Source organism: Brassica rapa, chromosome A09, assembly GCF_000309985.2.
Source record: "Brassica rapa cultivar Chiifu-401-42 chromosome A09, CAAS_Brap_v3.01, whole genome shotgun sequence".
Lineage (NCBI taxonomy): Eukaryota > Viridiplantae > Streptophyta > Magnoliopsida > Brassicales > Brassicaceae > Brassica > Brassica rapa.
Window position 1 is genome coordinate 8,295,074 of NC_024803.2, and position 22,830 is coordinate 8,317,903.

General features: G+C 35.4%; 5 protein-coding genes across 6 annotated transcripts; 2 read left to right on the plus strand and 3 right to left on the minus strand.

Moving 5' to 3' along the window:
- The first annotated feature begins 5,991 nt into the window (after nt 1–5,991).
- LOC103838177 (cationic amino acid transporter 2, vacuolar) lies at nt 5,992–9,562 on the plus strand. 2 transcript variants are annotated; one of them, XM_009114598.3, is made up of 14 exons: nt 5,993–6,345; nt 6,475–6,676; nt 6,760–6,844; nt 7,027–7,167; nt 7,249–7,367; nt 7,461–7,557; nt 7,655–7,827; nt 7,914–7,980; nt 8,062–8,220; nt 8,313–8,568; nt 8,641–8,749; nt 8,853–8,965; nt 9,045–9,120; nt 9,216–9,562. In XM_009114598.3, the coding sequence occupies exons 1-14, from the start codon at nt 6,183–6,185 to the stop codon at nt 9,370–9,372; spliced, it is 1,917 nt and encodes a 638-aa protein (XP_009112846.1). In that variant the 5' UTR covers nt 5,993–6,182; the 3' UTR covers nt 9,373–9,562. The 2 variants fall into 2 exon arrangements, with proteins under 2 accessions (XP_033135335.1, XP_009112846.1); XM_033279444.1 differs by lacking the exons at nt 7,249–7,367; nt 7,461–7,557 and having other exon boundaries at nt 5,992–6,345.
- A 6-nt stretch (nt 9,563–9,568) lies between these two features.
- On the minus strand, nt 9,569–12,550 carry LOC103838176 (methyltransferase-like protein 17, mitochondrial). The gene is made up of 11 exons (XM_009114597.3): nt 12,173–12,550; nt 12,030–12,103; nt 11,541–11,635; nt 11,334–11,455; nt 11,157–11,240; nt 10,962–11,042; nt 10,789–10,866; nt 10,603–10,698; nt 10,440–10,519; nt 10,259–10,347; nt 9,569–10,173 (listed from the first exon to the last, which is right to left on the minus strand). The coding sequence occupies exons 1-11, from the start codon at nt 12,548–12,550 to the stop codon at nt 9,707–9,709; spliced, it is 1,644 nt and encodes a 547-aa protein (XP_009112845.1). The 3' UTR covers nt 9,569–9,706.
- Nucleotides 12,551–13,275: 725 nt separating this feature from the next.
- On the minus strand, nt 13,276–15,212 carry LOC103838175 (short-chain dehydrogenase TIC 32 B, chloroplastic). The gene is made up of 6 exons (XM_009114596.3): nt 14,820–15,212; nt 14,633–14,712; nt 14,371–14,527; nt 14,090–14,171; nt 13,841–13,975; nt 13,276–13,721 (listed from the first exon to the last, which is right to left on the minus strand). The coding sequence occupies exons 1-6, from the start codon at nt 15,170–15,172 to the stop codon at nt 13,464–13,466; spliced, it is 1,065 nt and encodes a 354-aa protein (XP_009112844.1). The 5' UTR covers nt 15,173–15,212; the 3' UTR covers nt 13,276–13,463.
- A 4,302-nt stretch (nt 15,213–19,514) lies between these two features.
- On the plus strand, nt 19,515–19,928 carry LOC108869813. The gene has a single exon (XM_018654699.2). The coding sequence runs from the start codon at nt 19,647–19,649 to the stop codon at nt 19,788–19,790; it is 144 nt and encodes a 47-aa protein (XP_018510215.1). The 5' UTR covers nt 19,515–19,646; the 3' UTR covers nt 19,791–19,928.
- Nucleotides 19,929–21,222: 1,294 nt separating this feature from the next.
- On the minus strand, nt 21,223–22,698 carry LOC103838323. The gene has a single exon (XM_009114757.2). It carries the CDS (start codon nt 22,696–22,698, stop codon nt 21,223–21,225), a length of 1,476 nt encoding a protein of 491 aa, XP_009113005.2.
- Between the last annotated feature and the right edge of the window lie 132 nt (nt 22,699–22,830).

Genomic DNA, 22,830 nt, shown 5'->3' on the forward strand with positions numbered 1-22,830 from the left:
TTTAAATCCTAGTAAAAAATATTTTTCAAATATTTTTTTTTGTTATTTTAAATCCTAAACTAACACAGAAATTGTTTTCTAAAAAACAATGACCAAGGAGAATTTTAAAATTTCATCTACTAATAAATTATTTATAGGATTTAATGATAAACATAACACAAAAAAATTGTTTATAAACAAAGAAAAATTGTAATAATAGTAGTATTATTTAATAATTAATTGTAAAATACCAATTTTGAAAAAAAAATTAATATTAACTGAAAATAGTTACTTGATAATAATTTCATTTTATAATATCCTAAACAATATATAATTCTAAAAGATTATGAAATATAAATTTTATTTTCTAAAACCATAAAAGAAACAGTAAAAAAATATTTATTGCAATATGTCGCATTTATGTTAATTAGCAATTTTAAAGAATCAAACTTTATATAATAAAATAACTATGTGTTTATGTTTGTAGTTTTTAAGGAAAAAGACATTCAACAGGAAAAAAAAAACAGTATAAAGTGAGTGGGATTCATTAATTTTGAATTAAGTTAACTATGAAAATTAAACTAAATTAAAAGCTAGAAGAAGTGAAGAGTGTAAAGAGTCTTTAACACTTGAATCTGTCATATATTACCCTAACCTAATGACAGAGAGGTTATAAGAGTCGTAACCGACGGCGAACTGCAGCCTGTCATACCATAAGAGTATGGGACCCACCTAGTGAATCTTTTGAAGATTGCAAACAAGTGTCTTGTGACGGTTTTGGAGTCCATCCACAGTGGTAAGAAAAACTCACCAAAAAAATAGTAATAATACTGCTGTTGATGTGTGTTTTGTTGAGTCTGGACGGTGGAGATCAGTCGTCTTCGGGACCCTACCTGTTTGGTTTATTTTTGGTCCGAATACAAGCTTTCCACCTCATCTCAGCCGTCCAATGTCTCCCCTCGTGGGCCCGACCATCTTATATTGCGATCCACGTCACCCCTATACTAGCTAGGATTTAGGGTTACACCCTATTAGTACTATTGTTAAACACACATTTTCCCCCGAAATTTATTCTTCACGCAATTTACTTGGCATATATTCTTCACGCAATTTATTCACTATACTTAGCTATCTGTATCCACTAATTCTCCGTTCAAAATTGACAAAAATATGTTGGATATCTTTAATCGTGTTTTAGTAGCACACAAATGAACAACTGCATGACTCGTTGAGTCTCGTTCTCCTCTCATCTCGACGTTTTTTTGTCATCATCTCGACTTTTTAATAGACATAAATTGATTGGAATTTTTTTATATGTGTTTATATATTTGAACAAGAATTCAACGTCAAAAACTTGAATAACATTTTGCAATGCTTTTTTTCTAATACTTAAATTAGCATCGGATAACAAATCGTCAACTATTCAGAACAGAAGCTAACACCTAAAACACAAATAATAACCGAATTGTTTGAGTTATTTTGTTCATACGATTAGATTCTTAGAGGGACTCCAAAATCAAAGTCCTAATCAAAGAGAGAGTAGATGTTAGGCCACGCTACACATCACCTGGAAAACCTCGCATATGGTGCGATAAAATTATATATGATTTGTTGTTTGAGGAGATATATGCTTTTATGGAAATGGAAGGGATTGAAATGATCCAACTTTAACCTAACATGCATGGCACAGCTCACATGCTGACATGCATATAGTATTTGTGACAACTACAAAAGCAAATTGTATGTGATGAGCTGATGATACCATCATATGCCATGCTATCAACAAACATAAGAGAGAAAAAAGGATGCAAATATTGTTTACACAATCATTCACTGTTCCTTATACTCGGTCGTATAAAAATAATATTAAGGGAAAATTCAAAATTCTATTAAAATATCCCAACTAAATTTTTTTAAGCTGTCAATATCCAATTTTTATGGCTACGGGTTTAATACTCAAGTTAAATATTTTTTTTTCATTTTGATACACTTAATTTTATAAATATGCTCATTTTAATATCTAAACTATGCTCATTTTAATCAAAAATGTTAATAATTAAAAAAAAACTTATACAAAAACAAATTTTAAAATTTAAATTATATTTAAAGATTTAAGAATAAAATTAACTAAATTTAGGATTATTTTAAAAATTAGAGAAACTAAATTCTGAATAGAAAATAAATAAATTAGTTTTAAAGTTCATGAAACAAACTAAATTTAAAATTAAAACTAAAACTAAAACTAATATTTTAATTTTTTAAAAGATTATAGACAATTTATTTACTTGTAATCGTAAACCTTAAACCAAAATTTGGAATTTTAATATATATTTTTTGAAATTTAGAGATTTTTAAAAATTGTGTTTGAAAATAACTAATATTTTGATTAAAAGCATAGTTTGGATATTTAATTAAACACATATTTAAAAGTAAGTGTATGAAAATGTGTGAAATAATTAGTTTGTGTATTAAACCAGATAGCAAACAAATTTAGGTATTAAAAAGTTTAATGAAATTAAGTTAAGCTATTTTAATGCAATTTTCCTAATATTAAATCAGTATACCCATAGAATTTGGATGATTGTATGTATTACTGTCACATGTCGCGTACGAATGATGTGGACATAGCGACTAAATTAAGCGAAACTAGTGTAAATGAACACTTTTTTTGGTATCTTAAAAATCCATTACTATTTAGAAACCTATGTTTTTTTGAGGGGGCAAACCAAACTGATATACTAGTTTTTACCAATGTTCGGTCTCGGCGGGCGCTTAATCGGCGGATATTCGTCAACGGTGAGGAGCCGACGCAATTTCATCATAATCAGTCAAAGAATCGGTTGATTTAAAAAAAATCTTGATTTTTTTGTGCTTTTGGGCTATTTTTTTGGAATTCCTTTTTTTTTCTTTTTTGATCGTGGAAACGTATCCTTAAGCAATCTATAGTATTAAAATACTCTAGGATCTAATATTCCAATGAAAACATTCATTTTCCCTCTAATATATATAAATGTTTCGATATTGTAAACATGACATTGTAAACTGACGCTAAAATTTGACCCCCGAGGATATAGGGCGTGTCATTGTTGATGTTTAGACCACATCTCAGTTGGATAATTGGTTAGCAAATGGTCAATACACAATTCGTCCTATGATATTAGGGCCCGTGCAGATGTGGAAGGAGCTACTGCCTACTGGTAGGGTTCGAATGCAAGCTTCAACTTTAGCTATGAAACAAATATTACATATTATTGTTTACTTAAAACCTTAATTTAAACTTATAAGTATGATTATAGATTCACCCTAATTCAATCACGGACAGTATCACCAACTTTATCAATCACATATCTATTTTTCGGTGAACTAATAAATCCAAAGCTGAATTATTTGTTTAGCATATCCAACGGATAATAAATCTGAAGATGTTTCTTTTGTAATTTGTAAATTTGAAGAGGTTAGCGAAGCATTCAAATTATTTTTTTCTGAATCGATAAAACAAACCAATATTCTTGACATTAATTAAGTCTCTAGATTGCAAAATGAGCAAATACTAGAAAGTGACAAACCATAGTTTATCCGAAAATATCATTAACTAGGTGTTTTGCCCGCACATAAGGGCATAAACTTCTTATCAATACTTATTAGTTTATGTTCTATTAATCTAAAACCAACATAATAAGTTATTATTTATGGTTTTAAATAGTTAAATCAAACATCAAAATATTTATATATGTCAAATATATTTTTTTATTAAAATATATACTTACTATTGTGTTTTTTTTTAAAACACTCATATCTTAGAAATAGTTTAGAAAATATATTTATATAACTTTTTTGCTTGACTAATATTTAATTATTAATTATTTTTTTATCTTAACTTTTTTAACTTTTATAATAAAATATTGTTTTCATATAGCAACACAATATATATAAGAATAATCTTATTTTTTTATAATCAATTATTTAATGTAACATATAACATTCAGTAAAGATATTGTTTAAAATTCGTATTTAATATAACATAGAAATTTAATTTTATTAACATTCATTTTTAATTATATACAAGATTCATTAAAGATAATTTTAAATTAATATATTAATGACTCAGCTAATAACAAATAATAAATTAATGATTTAGCTAAAACCTAATAAAAAGATGATAAATAAGTAAAATCAACTAAAATTATGGAGAACATGACAAATAAGTAAAATCATTTCATAAATAATAATATAGATAATGTACCAACCAGTATTCTTCTTCATCTCCTTTGGTCGCGTAAGTGTTTTAGATGGTTCCATAGGCGAGCTAACAAAATTGATTTTTTGGAAGCCCAACAAGTATTTTTTTCTCCATCTTAAAAAGCCCAATCAAATCTTTTTGGACACTTCGTTTTTCTCTGCACCTCCCACAGTTGAAAATAATAATGTGGAACAGGACATAAATGTTGGAGATGACAATAAAAAATGGTGAGATGATTAATAGGGTACATGTGACATGCGCAGAAGATATCTGGAACTTTAATGATATTCGAGATCTGCTATGTTCTATACGGATAATTGGTTTTTTTTTTTTTTTTTTTTTTTTTTTTTTTTTTTTTTTTTTTTTTCGATTCGTGTTTTAGATATCCGCAAAATCCGTATTTCATACGATTATTATATTTCACCCCAAAAATAAAAAAAAATCCAAAAACCCAAACACTTTCATACGATTATTATGTTTTAAGAAAAAAACGGATAATTGATGAGACGCATAAAAGTGTTTGGGTTTTTGGATTTTTTTTTATTTTTCGTAAGGCGAATTTGTTACTAGATTCTGAGACAAGATTGAGGAGCCGATGTTTGATGAGAAGCTGCCGAGAAATATCACAATTTTATTGTCTTAAGTCGCACTTTTGCTGAATCATAAAGGAAATGTATCACACGCTTCAGTCTTATGTAAATAATTATGAATTTACTTGGATGACAACTTTTTTTCTTAAACATAAAAGAAAGATGAAAAAACTTGGAATGATTCTAGCAGTAAAGGGTAGAGTGAATGAGGTAAGGTTTTGGAGATGATTCCCTAGTCTAAGTCCTTGTACTAGATGGGAGATAAAATACAATTAAAGTGTTGAGATTTAGGGAGTCCTTGTCCAACTCTATATTTTCCGAATAGTATTGTCCACTTTAAACCTAAGAGATTAGTATGCATGGATTTACTTTTGGGTTCATTTCCAAAATGTCTCGTCCTAATTAGAGTTGAACATATCTTTATATATTAGAAATTATGTGTCTAATTTTCTAATGTGAAACTTAATTTGATATCTCACATTTTCCCTTCAAACTAAGAACCACACTCATTTCATGTCTCACAATTAAACTTCCAAGATCATACCACTTATTTTCATTTATATCTGGAAGGATACCATTCATATCTTGAAGGGTATCTTAGTCTATTTTTACAAATTTCTCGTCAACCTATTTTTGATACCAATTATTGACCTCAAAGATTATAAAGAATTCCTCTCTTTATAATTCCTAAAGAAAATAATTTCAAGACCTTAAACAATCACAGTCAATTTGTAAACTCATAAGTTTATGCTACAACTCAACATCTTTTTATATAGAGATTTGATATTCCTAATCACATTAAACGCATCTTATTTAGATAACTCTAGCTTGAGAGGTGTGAGAATGAATTGTCATAGTACTGCATATAGTTTAGAGGATAGAAGAAGCAAATACATCTGTGGTGGTGACCCTAATAGTAATGGATAACTGAATGTTGGCAAGCAAGAATTGTGTCTCACAAGTTGAGTTGTTAAAGATGAACGTGAAGAAATTGAACATGTCTCTAAATTGTTTTAAATTTGCAAGATTCTTGTGTTATTACGACAGATGCCTCCAATTTCCCATTTGGACACGACCGATTAGACCAAACCAAATAAAGTAATAGACTAAATAAACATAAAAAGAATAGTGTACCGAAACGGGAATAGACACGTTAAAGGAATGGTCCTTTGGGATAACAATATTATGTCAGGCAGTGGCTCCTTTCCCTACGGCACCAATCAATCAATTCAATTCATTTTTTTAAATTGAAAAGATCTCCTTTTCTTCTACCTTCTTCCTCCCTTCGCCAGAAAATCCATTGAATCATCTTTTTTGACGAAAATATAATCATCAATTGATTTTATTTGATTTGATTTGCAGGGGATATTTGGATGGGTTTTCTGGTGGATACCCAAAAGGAAGGAGGCGGACACTCATGGGGTTACCTCAGGAGTTTGGTCCGAAGGAAACAGGTCGACTCTGCTGATGAGCCTCATTCTCATCATCACCACCAGCTCGCCAAAGCCTTAACTGTTCCTCACTTGATTGCCATTGGTAACTTCTTCTTATCAAATCTTTTTCCTTTTAGAGGAACTTGTTCTGGGTTTAGGATTTTTTTCATCAAGATTGATCCTTTTGGATTCTGCAACCATTCTTCTTCACCAACTCCTTATGTATTTTAAGGTGTGGGAGCAACAATAGGAGCGGGAGTGTATATTCTTGTGGGAACAGTTGCGAGAGAGCACTCTGGTCCATCTCTTGCTTTGTCTTTCCTTATTGCTGGAATTGCCGCTGCACTCTCTGCCTTTTGCTATGCTGAACTCTCTAGTCGTTGTCCCTCTGCTGGCAGCGCCTATCACTATTCTTACATTTGTGTCGGTGAAGGGTACTTACTAGTTACTACTACTCCTCCTCATCTTTCTGTTCTGTTCTGCTAACTTGTTTTATTTTTCTTGTTAATTTTTAAAGTGTGGCGTGGTTGATCGGTTGGGCACTGATTCTGGAATACACCATTGGTGGCTCTGCTGTTGCCCGTGGCATTTCCCCTAATCTGGTCTCTATCTTTCTATCTTACTTACAGAAATGCAAATTAGTACTCCATCAGATCGGTAGCTTGACTTCTTGTTATATATGTAGCTGGGGTTATTGGTTAAAATTCTCTAATTTTTCAACTTAAGTTTAGCATCAATAAGTTTGCGCCATTAAAGCTTTATGAGTTGATAAAAATCGTTACAGGCATTGATTTTTGGTGGTGAAGATGGTTTGCCTTCATTCTTAGCGCGTCACCAGATCCCTTGCCTTGATGTTGTTGTTGATCCATCTGCTGCTATTCTTGTCTTCATTGTGACTGGCCTCTTGTGCCTGGGAATTAAGGAGGTACGTACATACACAGCTTTTTAATTTACTTTCCATCCCGCACGTCAAAGATAAAATCATTGGTTCAAATTGTACTTGCAGAGCACATTTGCTCAGGGGATTGTGACTGCAGCCAATGTGTGTGTCTTGTTATTTGTCATAGTAGCTGGCAGTTATCTGGGCTTCAAGACTGGTTGGGCTGGTTATGAACTTTCTTCAGGGTAAGATGAGTACTATTCACCAACAGTCATCATCCTAGTTGTTTAAGAAGACAGATAGGATCAAACCAAATCCATTTTATTGTTTCTTTGTAGGTTTTTTCCATTTGGAGTGGATGGAATGTTTGCTGGTTCTGCTACAGTCTTCTTTGCATTCATTGGCTTTGATTCGGTTGCAAGTGCTGCAGAAGAGGTAAATTTGGGAATCCCTTTTATAACTTTTTTCTTCTTTTTTTGCTTCCCTTTCAAGCAACTAATACTAAAAACGCTATTGCCATATCTATGGGCAGGTGAAAAACCCCCAAAGGGATTTACCAATTGGAATTGGTCTTGCACTCTTTCTCTGTTGTTCTGTCTACATGATGGTCTCCATTGTAATTGTCGGCTTAGTTCCTTACTATGCCATGGATCCTGACACTCCCATCTCCTCTGCGTTTGCTAGTCATGACATGCAATGGGCCGTGTAAGTACATGACCCTTTAATATCCAGTTTTTGTCGTTCCACTTAGACATTATACTTATAAGATTGATTTGGGAACTTCGATGTAGATACTTGATCACTTTAGGAGCTGTCATGGCCCTCTGCTCAGCTTTAATGGGTGCACTTCTCCCTCAGGTAAAATGTCAGAAAAAATTAGGTGTTCTTCCTTTTAATGTGTGGTTGTTACTCAAATATGACTAATACTCATTTTTCCAGCCGCGGATTCTGATGGCAATGGCTAGGGATGGTTTGCTGCCTTCTCTTTTCTCAGACGTTAATAGACGCACACAGGTTCCGGTTAAAGCGACCATAGCAACTGGGCTTTGTGCAGCAACCTTAGCCTTCTTTATGGATGTTTCTCAGCTCGCAGGCATGGTAAGACACAGTGTTGTTATTCCTTGTCTTGTGGGACTTCTTCTTCTTCGTATTTTTTAGTATTTTGAGAGGTGGTGTTGGTGGTGGTGCAGGTGAGTGTTGGGACACTTTTGGCGTTCACAATGGTGGCAATATCAGTGTTGATACTCAGATATGTTCCTCCGGATGAGCTACCTCTTCCGGCATCCCTTCAGGATAGAATCGACTCTGTTTCCTTTATACCTGCTGAAACAAAGTCATCCCATCATGAAGGCACTTCTGACAATAGTAATAAACAGCCTTTAATTGGGGAGAATGAGGCTTCGGTTCATTTCCCAGTTATGGAGAAGCAAGAAGCTCTTGGGTGTTGTAAGTAACTTCCACTTTTGAGACCACTAAAATGTTTGAGCACAGATATGACATTTGTTGATGGTCTTTTAGGGGCTCTGAGCGAAAAAAAGAGGAGGATTGTCGCTGGATGGAGCATTATGCTCACTTGTATTGGAGCCTTCCTTCTAAGTTATTCGGCGTCGAGCCTCAACTTTCCAGGGTTGGATCTCTCACTCACCATTGTCTATTTAGTGCACTGATTTTCCTCAAAAAAAAGAAAAGTTTTTGTTTGCTTATCATCATCATCTTAAAATGGTTTACAGGGTTATTAGATATCCACTGTGTGGTGTTGGTGGAAGTCTACTCCTTGTTGGTTTGATTGCTCTGAGTTCTATAGATCAGGATGATGCCAGACACACTTTTGGACATTCTGGAGGTAAATGAATTGCTAATTATATATAAAATGATTTGGTAAACAATCAATACGCATTTATGTGAAAATTTGTTTTGAATAGGTTTCATATGCCCGTTTGTACCACTCCTGCCAATCATATGCATCCTCATCAACATGTACCTTTTGGTCAACCTTGGGTGAGCATGCTCCTCCTTCATTTCCCATTTTGTTATTCCCCCAAAAAGGACCATCATAGATGTAAATCTCTCTGACTGGCTACCTAATTTGACAGATCTGCGACATGGGCTCGAGTGTCAGTGTGGTTGGTGATTGGAGTGTTGGTATATGTTTTCTACGGAAGAAAAAACAGCTCCCTGGCCAATGCAGTTTACGTAACTACAGCTCATGCGGAGGAGATCTATCGTGAACATGAAGCCTCTTTGGCATAATAGTCTGTGAGGAAGGCAACTCCTTGGTGCCAAGATTATACATATGTAACAAAATCTGTTATGTTACTTTTGATTATGAAACAAAGACTGTCATAATCTATTTCCACACGTTCCTTTGTATATAATATATACTATATAATCAGAAAAGATCCCGAACGCTTTTCAGTATGGCATCTCTGTTTGAACGGTTTATGAGTGGACAAAAGTGTTGTGCATTTCTACAAAATGGGTATTTGGTTTCCTTTTATGTTTCAAACACATCTGTAATGGGAAACTGATAACATGAGCTATGGGAAACATGTCTTTTAAACAATCATTCACCAAAGGCTAATGTTTAAGGCCATGCACCCCATTTCTGGTCTTCATTTGGGCGACACCACTCGGCATCTACTTTTTTATTCTCTTTGGTAATTTCTTGTTGTTGAGTGGTTAATGGCCATAGGTCTCCCCAAAATGATTTCTTGGCTTGCAAATGAAGATGAGGGTTCTTGCTTTTCGTTATCACTCTCCTCTCAAAAGCTCCCTCTGACCCTTCCTCGTTGGTCGGCACACACATGTCCAACGTCACTTGTTTACCCTTGCGGAATGGAGGGAATATGATCCTTCCCCATCCTCCTCCCACGCTCGCCCTCCCACTTCCCTCCTCTTCTGCTTCCTCTACTTCTACTTCATCCTCATCAGTACCTTCACCTTCTTCTTCTACTTTCTCCAGCTCATCCTCGTCCTCATCCGTGATATCAGAGTCCTGTGCTCTTGGATCAATGTAAGGCACCTCAACCACCTGTGTTTTGATAAACTCTTCTGCATATATCAAAATGGATTCGCCGTTAGGCACACAGCTCAACTCTGGCAAATCTATCTCATAAAATTAGTCCCAGACTTTTACCATAATCAATCTCGAGATCCTCAGGTTTCCTATTCGCCCGCATCTCCTTCAAAGTCTCCAATTTTATATTATCAAGAGGCCATGGTTCCCTAAATTTGAAAGAATAGCCCCAAAAACTTAAATTCCTAAACAACTTTTCTCTGAACTTAATAAACCATTCAACATCACCAAAGCTACCAACCGTGGGCGCTGACCTCTCCTGAAAACCACAAAGCAAAACTTCTCATCCTCAAACCCACGCAAGGGAACACCTTTTGTACGCTGCAAAAGGTCAAGGTTTCAGTTTGGAGTCATCAGCAAACAAAGAGATGACTTAAATCTAAATATTTGCACAAGGAAGGAACCTTGTAGGAACGCTGAGATGAAGTTCTCTGCAACCGCTGAACAAAATGGCAATACTTTGCAGTGTTTTCCAACGGACACTTTCCATCATGAGGGCACTGCTCGTTTGCAACCCAAAATTATATGTTTTACAAATACATTCAACCTGAAACAGCAGCTTAAGGAGACTTTTCAGTATTGACACTTACGGGAGCAACAATATGCGCACCAGACTTGAGATCGAGAACTTCCTTGCCAGCTTCAGCTTTCTCCTTTTTACGCAGTTTCTAGACAAAAATGGAAAACATTCCAAATAAGCAAGAAGAGGAATAAAATAACTTGTGACGGCAAAGAGAAAACAGATGGGTCATTTGAAAACTACTCTATTCTCCATCCACAGTATATAGGATCGCATCTGAGATATAATATTAGCACCATGTGGCGTTCCTGGTTCAACCAAAACCTGTTCAACAAGAATTCATTTAAAAGACTCCGTAAGACTCATTGCAAAACAAAATGCATGGTAGGACAAGTAAATGTTCCTCTGGTGTCATTGAGGAGGAGGATGAAAGCATACCAAGAGATCATCTGTAAGGTCCCAGAGCTGGCGAACCATAGTAATCCTGTCTTTCAGAGATGGTATCTCCCCTAGCACATAGGACTTAACCCCCCCCCCCATTGGTAGATTTAATCAGTATAAACAAGAATCACAGAAGATGTGATTGTTAAGCAAAAAAAGAGATTGTTAACCCACAGCGATGACAAGCTCATGTTTCCTCTCGGATTTATCATTGAGGATTCTGCATTTCTTGTTGAGCTCTTGAGAAAGGGATAGCAGGCTAGTGTACCCATGGATCAGAGGCAAATCCTTCAAGCCTTGCAAATTCACAACAACCAGTAAGATGAGAATCAAACCACAACGCTAAACACTTGTAATTGATTAAAGAGGTTAATCAAATACCCTGAAGCAAGTCACGTCCTGCACGCTGCATCGATTGAGATGGTTCCACTATATTAACTTTCTGCGCACACTTTGGCCAAACCTCTTGTACTGCCCTACACGATTGTTACACATAGAGAGAATCAATCGACAACTCTCTCCGTTCTTAAAAAAATCCATGTTTTAGAATTTTCACATTTTTAAAAAATGTACGGAATATTAAAATTTAGCTATAAATGCATAGCTTTTTGTAATTTTATATTTCCTATATTTTTACACCAATAAAATTTTAAAAAATGCATAGTTTTTGTAATTTTATATTTCCTATATTTTTAAATCAATAAGATTTTAAAAATGCAATTAATGTTCTTAAACTTCACAATTTTTCATTATTAGTTGAAAAAATTACATTGAAAATATAAAATATGTATCTTATTGAAACAAAAATTTTCTCTAGAATATGAATCTTTTAGAAACGGAGAGAGCAAGAAACAACAATGAAGTCCTCACCAGAAGCCAGAACCAGTGCCAGCACCAAAATCAAGAACCCTCGTAGGCTTAAAACCAGGAAGCCTTCGACGAATCTATAAACAAGTTAAAACATTGTCAGATGAATCCTCTATAAAAATAAAAAGGAAGCTAAGCTTTTTGACCTCAGTGAGGACTCTGTAGCAGACGGAGTACGCGGCGGGCATACGAGAAGCAACGTAAGCTGCAGTCTCACCGTCTCTGTACTGTAAACCGCTATCTCCATAAACCGTCTGTATCTTCCACCGCTTCGCCTCCACCGAGTTCATCGAATCCGCCAGACGCTTGGCCGTTGTTTCCGGTAACAGGAGGTTAGAGTCCTTTATCTCTTGAAACGATTCCGATAGCTGGCGAACCTTCTTCCTGATGTGCGGATCGTCTTCCTCGCGGAGGTATTTCTTTATCGCGCGGCGGAGACGGACGGGTACGACCAGGCACCTGAACGACTGCTTCGCTAGTGTTCTTAGGCTTTCGATCGTGAATGCTTTCTGGGCATTCGCCATTTCTCTTTGATCTGAATGTCGTTGCAGGCGAGGCTTTGGCCTAACCTCCGAGGAGGAAGAGGACGAGGGTAGTCTAGGGTTTATCGAAATGGGCCAACACTATTGGTTTTAAAAAAACTTAATGGGCCTTGTAACAGTACACTATCATGGCACTGCTGTATGGAAAGTTCCATTTTAGCACTTAATTATTTGACCTAATCAAACCGATCCCATTTCTCTAGCGAATTTTCCCCCTAATCAGGGGCCGATTGCTATATTAGAGCATTTCCTTTGGGACTTGGGAGGTACTCAATAGATATCTTAACATTAGAATAAAAAGTTATAAAATATATAGGAGAAATTTCCCAAATAAGAAATGTATATTTTCATGTAAAACCTCCATACCATTGCCATGTATTAATATTTAAATTGTTTACATATCTTAAATTTTGAAATTTTATAAAATAGCCAGAATTTGTTAAAATAAAATTTGATATTTACTTTAGATTTTTTTGCAACGTGGATGCTCTTAGAAGTTCATAAAGTATGAGTGGTTAACAGATCAAATTTTGTTACACATGATTGATCAGTTAAATGTATTCTCAAACCAAAAAGTATTGTTTGCAAATTATAGAAGTCCATGCATGCAATATCGTCTGAACAGAAATAAACATATATATTAAGAGTTGAATTTTTAAAGATTAATTCTTCAATATTGATATTGCTAGATTTGATGTAGGTAGGAATTACATAACAAAGACCTTTTTTTTTTGTTCAACACATAACAAAGACCTATATTTTACAAAACCCTACAACTCTATATATATATATATATATATTTACATGAAAACCAGAACCACATATAAAAATAATATAGAGGCATGGGTTATACACACCTACACACACAAAAGAACATATGTCGCTATGTATAAACCTATATTATAGTAAAGCTATCTAGGTCTTGTGATTTACACATACTAGCATCGTTGGCTAAAAAGTAGTTAAAGGTTTGATAAACATTGGGAGTGGAAGCTGGAGCAACCAACAACTCAGAAGCAGTCCACAGTCTCTGAGCTTTAAGATTGCACGATCCGGATTTAGAAGTCCGAGCTTCGTTGCAGTCTGAAAAGTATTTGCCACACACGTTCCTCAATCTCGGACTCGTTGCTACGTAGCATGTCGTTGCTGCTGCCTATAAATAATTAACAGGAATCAATAAGCCATTTTTATGATGTCGTACGTTAATTTGGATAATTGTAAATATATGATTTATAAATGAAAAACGATAAGTATTGATTTGACTTTAGATACCTGAGGAACTGACTTCAAAAGCTTGGAGGTCAAGAAAAAGACTAAATCGGTGATGAGGCCGTCTCGGTCTCTTGTGAGACGCGTTCTCACGATTCCAGGATGAACACAGTTTGCCGTTACATTAGCATCCATTTTCTATACAGTGATTAGTCAAATTGTCAGAAGTCTTATTATATTGTTTTTTTTTTTATAAAACTAAGTCATATTATATTGTTAGTAATAATAAATAAAAGGGTTTCAGTGACTTACATGTAGAATCCGGGAGAGCTCTATGGTGTGGAGAACGTTGGCTAGCTTCGAGAGCGCGTAAGCTCGGGTCGCGTCGTAGTTTCTGCAAACACGCAAGACAAACCCAAGGCCTTTAATTAATTAAGTAGTATAGACTATAGAGTATTATTCTCTCTGATCAATTAAACTAAATAAATTAAAGAAAGACGGCGTTTATTCTTTGTCGTCGCATATTCACCTTTTTCTGTTAATCATTAGTTAATTATTCGCAAAATGATTAGTATAAGATTCTCGTAAAATACCTATTGTTTCGGGAGATATCGGCGACATATTGCAGCATATCGCCAGAGAACCAGCTATGGATCACTGACGTGACGTTGACGATACGGCCTTGAACGCCGGTTTGCTCCGCCGTTTCAATCATATTCTTCAACAGCAGCTTAGTCAGCAGAAAATGGCCTGCGCGTCCATACAAAATAGTAATGTTAACTAATCACGATTAGACCATATAATAATATAAATGTTGATCGATTAAGTTTAACGTTAAATAGTTCAAAAAATTACCGAGATAATTAGTTGCGAAGGTCATCTCCACCCCGTCCTCAGAGATGGCGTGCTTCTGCGCGTATTTTCCGGCGTTGTTGCTGTGATTTTATCCGGAAAATTAATTAATTAATTATCGGATATAAATATAAATATGACAATGACGTAGGAAAAGAATAAGTTTAAACAATACTAATAGTAAAATTACATGAGGATGTTGAGAGGGAGATGAAGAGATTCGAAATCGTCTACGAATCGACGAACAGAGGCGAGGGAGCTGAGGTCGAGATGCATGACGATGATCTCCGCATCAGGAAACTCAGAGAGGATACGTGACTTTGTTTCCTCGGCGGTTTTGAGACTCCTAGCCGGAATCACAAGCCTCGCTCCACGTTTTGCCAGAACTCGCGCCGTCTCCGCTCCTATTCCCGACGTCGCTCCAGTGATGATTGCTGTTAGAGATCGGAGATCACAATTAGCAGTGACATGTTCGGCGGTGGATCTTGATCCAAATCCGCTTGGGCCACCGGAGCCAACCAGGTGCTTAACCGTCTCAATCATTTTTTCTTTCTTTCTCTCTCTGTCTATTAGTTTTGGTTATGTTTCTGTTATGGAGAGCAGTTGAGTATTTTTTGAGAGTGTTGGAGTGAGTATTTATAGTGCTCCGTGTTGGAGGAACATACCAAGACATATGCGGTGAAGGGGAGACAACATTCCTCTATGTTGTGTGTTTTGGATTTAAAATTTCTAAATCAATTAACAATCACAGAATAAAAAGAAGTTATTAATTACTGGCACCAAAACAAATGAAATACGCAATAATGTGATTTAAATAAATGTTTGGTTAGCCAACTCTAATTGACTAAGACAAATTAATAGAGGATGATGACTCACAGAGCAAAAACTATACTTGAAATGGGTGATTACAAACCATAATCCTCCAAGTTTTTATTCAAAATTAAAAAGCACTGTAAGATGAAACAAGGCATAGATAGTGCCATGTTTTGGGTAACACTCACTATTTATCAATGTCATGTCCGACTTTCTTATGGTATTATCCTCCGAATCTTTATTTTTCCATTTCATGCATGGTCCCCTTCCTCTTTAACATACACATTTCTATAATCCATAACAGGTGACAAAAAAATGTTCAAAGTCTCTATCTCTTACCTAGTCATACTCTATATATAAAAGTGCAGGTTTTATTCTAATGGACCTAAGAATTAATACTCAATCACGTACGTATATATAGAATTTATTATTCATTTAGAAAACGTAAGAACCGAACTACACTAGTTTACCATACTATGGTTTCTTCTCCGACGTATCTCATTCACTATATCTTTCATTTATGTATGTATAGGTTTGGTCTTTCTTTGTAAGATAAAAGTTTCTCGACTCTATTTATACTCCGTATTGCCAGATATATAACCTTTTCTTAAGCTTGAGTTTTTTGCATTTCTAAGTAACGAATCTTAAATCTTACGAGAAAAAATTGATTATGTTCATATCTTATGACACAAAAGTGATTGATTATCCCATTTATCTAAAAAAAAATTGATTATGTTTTTTTCTTGTGTTCATACCGCTGCGAGTATCGCTTATGAAAGTGAAAGAAATTAGTCGGTTGATAGCATGTACATATATTATGAATAGTATCACTTCAATACATTTTGAAATATAGAGTATGTATTGAGAAGCGGTTTATATGTTTCATATATGTAGCAATAACACTCCGTTTATACAGGTAATATTTTCTTTTTCAAAATTTCACTCTTCAATAATTAGTTCATATATCACTAATCTGCAAATACAATACTTGTTAATGTTATGAATGCTACAAGTAAACGAAGGAATATAACAAAGACTTGATGATCATTAATTTAATCTCAGGTTTAAAATATATATGATATTAATACATCACAAATCCTCAAATACATAGTTAATTGATATGTGGAGAATATTCTTATATTCCACCTTTGAGTAAATTGTCACGTAGTCATTTTTACTAGTGAAATTGTAAGTGGTTCATGCAAAAGAAACGGTGGGGATTTTCGAGAATGGCACAATAGAGTAAGCTAATTGGTCACTTTGTTCTTGGAGGATCCAATCCTTCAATGGATGAGAAGAAGATCTTCAAGGTTGATTATAGAAATCATGAGAAAGTAATCTTACCCAAATCCAACTACTACCCACTAACAATTCCACTAATTTTCATTTATAAAATATTTATTAATTTTAGAATATGTCTCAACTACAAACTATACATGTGTCTTATTTACAGGTCACTAGAACGATCCATCTAATCCGTATTAAACTATTGTCTCATAGTCTATAAACTCAATATGTGGATTGATTTTAGGTATTATCAAGAGAGGATCAGGTCAGAATATTGCTTTGCAGAGAATTGGAATCTAAATAAGTCCTCAGATTATATATTTGCATCTCTATAGAAGAATTAGGTTATGGAAGACGTTTAAATGTATTTGTACCTGAAAGCTTTTTGACTCACCAAAAAAGAAAATATTGTTATCGTTTCACTATATTCAATTTTGGATACCGTGATGCTTTTTTTCGTTTTGTAATGAATCTATCATAAATATTTTCAATCATTGGTCTTAAATTATGAACATTTTATGGACGAAAAACTCTATTTCTTTTCCTTTATTTCTTTATTAGAAAAACAAGATGGTCCAACCTCATTAATAATAAAAAAATGGAGGATACAAATATAATAAAGGAAATGATAGAAGGGACGTTGAGATAAACTTAAATTAGATGAAATGTTGTGAATAGTATATAAATTCCTCCAGCTTGGGAGGCCTTGTCTGTTTCTAAGGATCCCGCACTACATAAATATTAAGAATAGAAATTAGGATCGTTGGGTGAGACGTTGAATATACAATAAACTTTTTGATCAAGTGGAACTAAGAAAAGAGAGACTCCTCCGCCTTTGGAATCGGAATGACATTGACAAAGTTGGAATCTTTGCTTTATGTGTTTAATCGGGTTAGGTTGTGTTATTAGATTACCAACTTAATTGCCTAGGGCGTTGGTCACATCCTCTTTCTATTTGGCATGCCACTATTGCTACCATTTCTTTTGTGTTGTTAGTAACCAATCACATACCAAGTCTTATTGGTAGCCTTTTGGAGAACAATACATATATTCAAGCTATGCATGGTCCATACAGTCTGAGATTTAAGTATGTGGCTAGCTGATTCTGTCTTTTGTAGACAGTTTGGTACTCATTTCTAAGAACTAAAATAATATTTTTGAAATTTGGTAATAATAATATTTGATCCGAAGGACTATATTGTGAATTTCTTGTAGTTCGAACAAAATTATTTCCGGGCAAACATGGCTTCTTTCTTAATTACTTGGTAACAAAAGATTCTGTAATGGCCTTACAAAATAATATTTGCAAAACATTTTTGATAGATGAATATGGATCATTCTACAATAACATCGATGAAATTGGTCTTGAACAACATAATCCAATGTAATAGTGGCAAGTAGATAATCCAACCAGATCGAATGAATATTCTTGCGATTTTTGGTTCTTCTACATGGAAATTTTTTTTTTTTTTTTTTTTTACAGCAAACGGCTCTTCTATTACTCAAACTTGAAGTGGTCTAGGGAGCCAGACCGGAATAGAACAACCAATAAAACATAATGATCTATGAAAAGAACGTGCATTTCTAGCTAGCGCATCCGCAATCTCATTATGCGTCCTTGGAATGTAGGTAATCTTGAAATCTGAAAAACACAACCGAAGAGTTTGAATGTTTTCCAACTCAGTTGAGAAGTTGGGCCAATCTTGTGGCTGCTCTATCATTGCTATCAGATCCTTGCAGTCCGTCCTAAACTTTTGACAAGTCGAGTGTTGTATCATGTTCTCCATTGCCCACTTTAAAGCTTCCAGTTCCGAGTGTAACGATGTTTCCCTCCTCCGTAAGTTCTTTGATCCCATAAATTGTATTTTCCCCATTGCATCCTTGCAGACCCATCCTATTCCACTAAATTGAGATGTGGAAGTCCATGAAACTACATGGAAATTCTTGCAAGTTGCATCTTTGTGGTTATAATAACGTTGAACGAATATTACACTTGTGATTTGTAGCGGGCGATATATCCTATAAAGTTTTTTTTGAAATATTTTTTTTAATTATACATTTTGAAGCTTTTGATAGGGTGACGGATAATTAAAGATCTTTTACGTCTTAACACAAGATCGTATCTTGCTTTTCATATATAATAACATTATGTGTTAACCACATTAAAGTTAAAAAATAGTTAAGCACGAGTTTCATTGATCAAACGCAGCCACGGGATACATGAGCAATGGATTGATATGAAACGTCTCCACATAAAATTCCTAGTCAGATCCAACCTCTAATTTTTTTTAAAAACAATCATTCTTTTTTTCAACCAACTTGTTGAAGATCTTTTATGTTTAATTATCGGTTTTCAAAATCTTCTAAGGAAATATAAGATAAAGAAAGTCAAGTAAAATATGGTCAATAGTTAGAAAGAGTTATGATGAATCATGTTCCTAAGAATGTATAAAATCAGGGTTTGTATTTATATATATAGAGCCCAAGGTTTTTGACATGAAGCAGAGAAAAAAATAAAAAAGGGAATCGATGGACAAGTGTTGGAGAAGAAGCTGAAACTGACAAAGTGATGCAGTTTTGTCATTGTTTAGGAGAAAAAAACGAGTTAAAAGAAACGGTTGTGTTAAATGCAGACGACAGTTACTCTGGACTTTTTGAAGAGACTGATTCTTAATGTGCAGCAAGACAAAAAAACCCTGAAACCAGAAAGACCAATCAAACGCCAATGTTGACTGACAAAACCCATGTCTTCATTTGGAAAGAGGAGATTCAAGTCTTTGCCTTTTTCTCTCTCTCTTGTTTCACATTCATGCTAACGAGACCTACTTCTAAACCGAGTAGGCCACTTATATATAAAGAAAAGAGAAAAGTTACTGTTGATGGGCAAAAATAAGGAGTGTGTGTAGAAGTGTAATCAATGGAGTCAAACAAGGATTCGCAGAAGAAGCAAATGAAGAAGAAGCTGACACCAATTAGGTCATTCAGGGAGAAGAGATCGAGATTATACATCATTAGGCGATGCCTGGTCATGCTGCTGTGTTGGAGAGAGCCTCGTGATTGATTTTTCCGAATCAGTACGCTACTAGAGAAGAGGAGAACTACTTAGAGTAAAAGGGTAGGTGAGTGTAGAATTCAATTAAAATTCCTATATATGAAGAAAGAAGGTGAGTGCAGCCGAAACAACACAACATGTCAATGCGGATGATACACGAGTAGAATGAAGTAGACAAGACAAGATAGCATGTGAAATGCACTTACACTGACGATGGTGTTTCATGCATATTCATGGCCGTAGAAGCTGATTTGTTTTATTGTGAACAGTTGGCATTTTATGAAGGAATAATAGACTGTCTTTTCTTTCAAAAACTATAAACTTTGTTTAAATATGTATGCACAAAAATGAATGTGAGTGTAAAATATAAGATGGTATTTATTTTGAAACGATTTTACTTCAAGTAGTGTACTCTTGTGTCCGATTGTATAAGTACTGTACAACTAGATATGATCATTGTGAATATTGGAGATCAAGTTCTTAGGAAAGTGAAACACTGTACAATTGATGTGGTCATTTCTTGATGGACTCTATATGTCTAAGTCTCTGCCGAATCGGATCCACGTACAATCTCAGTTTTACACATACAAGTGCGATGGAACCAAGTCAATCGATGTGAAAATATTGACGATTTCTTGAAGCTTGTTGCTGAGATGAGTAGTTTTAGTGTGAATGGCACTGATGAGATTCAATATATTGTGTTCTTCAATACTTTTAACTACGCGTCAGTGGTCCGGTGACACAAGGCGTTTCGAAGATTTTTAAGAGATCCGGGTTCGAATCCGCTATAAATCCAGAAAAACACGACGTGTAGTCACTGGAGCTTTCACATTCTCTCTCTGGGGAAAGACATAACCTCTCCCCTTTTTTTCAGTGAGAGGTATAATAAAACTCAAACATACTCTCAAGTATGGTAAAGATTCAATTACACTAGAAGAAGTAGGGGTGACCATTTTACCCGATATTTGAATCCGTATCCGAATCCGATTAAAAAAACTCAAACCAAAATCCGAACAGCAGTAACAAAATACCCGAACGGTAGTTAAGTAGGAGAGATTGGATATCCGGATCCGAATAAATAATATTCAAATCCGAATGGATATTTGAAAATAATCGAACATATGAATACTTGACCATATATTTCTAGTTTGCTTCTCTAATTTTATTCAAAATATTTATACTGATTTTTTACATGGTTCAAAATCAGATAATATACATATAATTATGAACAAAATCATTTGTTATTCACTTAAAATACATATTAAGCTCTTGTTTCTTACATTAACAAAAATTGCATCCAAAATTTTAAAATAACAACTAAATTAGTATCTTTTATTTTTAAATTTTTATCTTCAAACATATTAATATTTTAATCTATTAAAAATTATAAAATCATCTAAGTTTTTTTTTTTTTGGAACTCATATATTATAATGAAAGCACTTAGTTGGGAGCATTAACAATCTCACCAACCACTAAGGGTTCAAACAGAGCTAAATCTCCTTTAGCCAAGGCATCGGCTTCTACATTCCTCTCACGAGGTAACCAAACAAAAGACACTGAATCAAAAAACTCAGATAGCTTCAGGATATCAAAGACTACACTATGCAACTCTGCAATCGTTTCATTTGAAGGAAGGCACTTGATTAGTTGAGCAGAATCCGACTCAAATCTGATATGTTGCAGCTTCAGTCGCTGGCAGGTTAGGACCGCTTCACGGAGGGCCAGACCTTCTGCCATTAGAGGCGATGCTACAAACTCCAGGTGTTGTTGAAAAGTCATGTTCTGTGGGGAAGAAAGGATGACCCAGCCAGCTCCGGCAGTCAAACTAGACGCACTCCACGCAGCATCAGAGCGCACTATCCTCGTACCAGTTGGGGCTATCATCTCCGGTTTCCTGCTCCTTGAAGTGTCCGGTTTCTCTGGTTTGCTCTGTAAGCTCCATTCACGAGCCATTCTGATAGCTGTAGATAGCGTATCCTCAGGCGAGGCGGAGAATCCTTCAAACACTAACCGGTTGCGAGCTTTCCATAACGACCACATGACCCATGGTACCACCGATCCATTAACAATCCCCGCAGGTAGGAGACTTTTTTGGTTACATATTGAAGGCCAGACCACCATCAAATCTAACATTCCACTTGAGTCCATACCAGGAAGTAAAGGGGCTAGCTGCCAAACCTTTTGAGCAAACTGGCATTGGAAGAGGAGGTGAGTGATAGATTCGTTGTTTCCACACTTTTTGCATCTCGGATCAACTTCTATGTGTCTTTCGAGCAGCCGCTCGCCTACGGGAATAGCACCTTTAAGTAGTTTCCAGGCAAAGAGCTTCACCTTCGGGGCGCAGTCCAGAGCCCAGACATTCCTCTTCCAGTTAAAACCTGCATCATTTCTCCTAGTATCCGGCTCTTCTTCTACGGCTACATAGTAACCAGACTTAACAGAGTACTCTCCTCCCTTTGTGCCTAACCAGATTAACTTATCTTGAGCGCCTGTTAGACTCGGTTTGATGCAGAGAATTTTTTCTTCATATGCCGGGAGTAGAAGTTGTAATTTTTGACGATCCCAGTGCTTACCACCATCGACTAACAAGTCTGCAACACAGAGGTCAACACTCTGTTCTGAAGGCAGGCCCATAGGTCTTTCCTGCTTGTTTAAACAAAGCCAGGGATCCTGCCAAATATTAATGGACACTCCATCCCCCACAGTCCATCCCATGTTTTTTAGCAGAAGATCACGCCCTATCAAAATGCTACGCCAGCCGTGAGACATAACCGATGCTTCTGTGGCTTGTAAGATGGAGCAGTCAGCAAAGTACTTGCCCTTCAGAAGTTTTCCCAGCAGGCAGTTAGGATTATTCAACAGTCTCCATCCTATCTTGGCTAACAGTGCATCATTGAAGCTTTGGCAGTCTCGCATTCCCAGCCCTCCAGCGGACTTTGGTTTGCTATCTTCTCCCACGCAACCCACGCCATCTTCTTGGCATTTTCATTGTTATCCCACCAAAATCGCATGAGGCAGTCTGAATTCGCTTACACAGCGACACTGGCA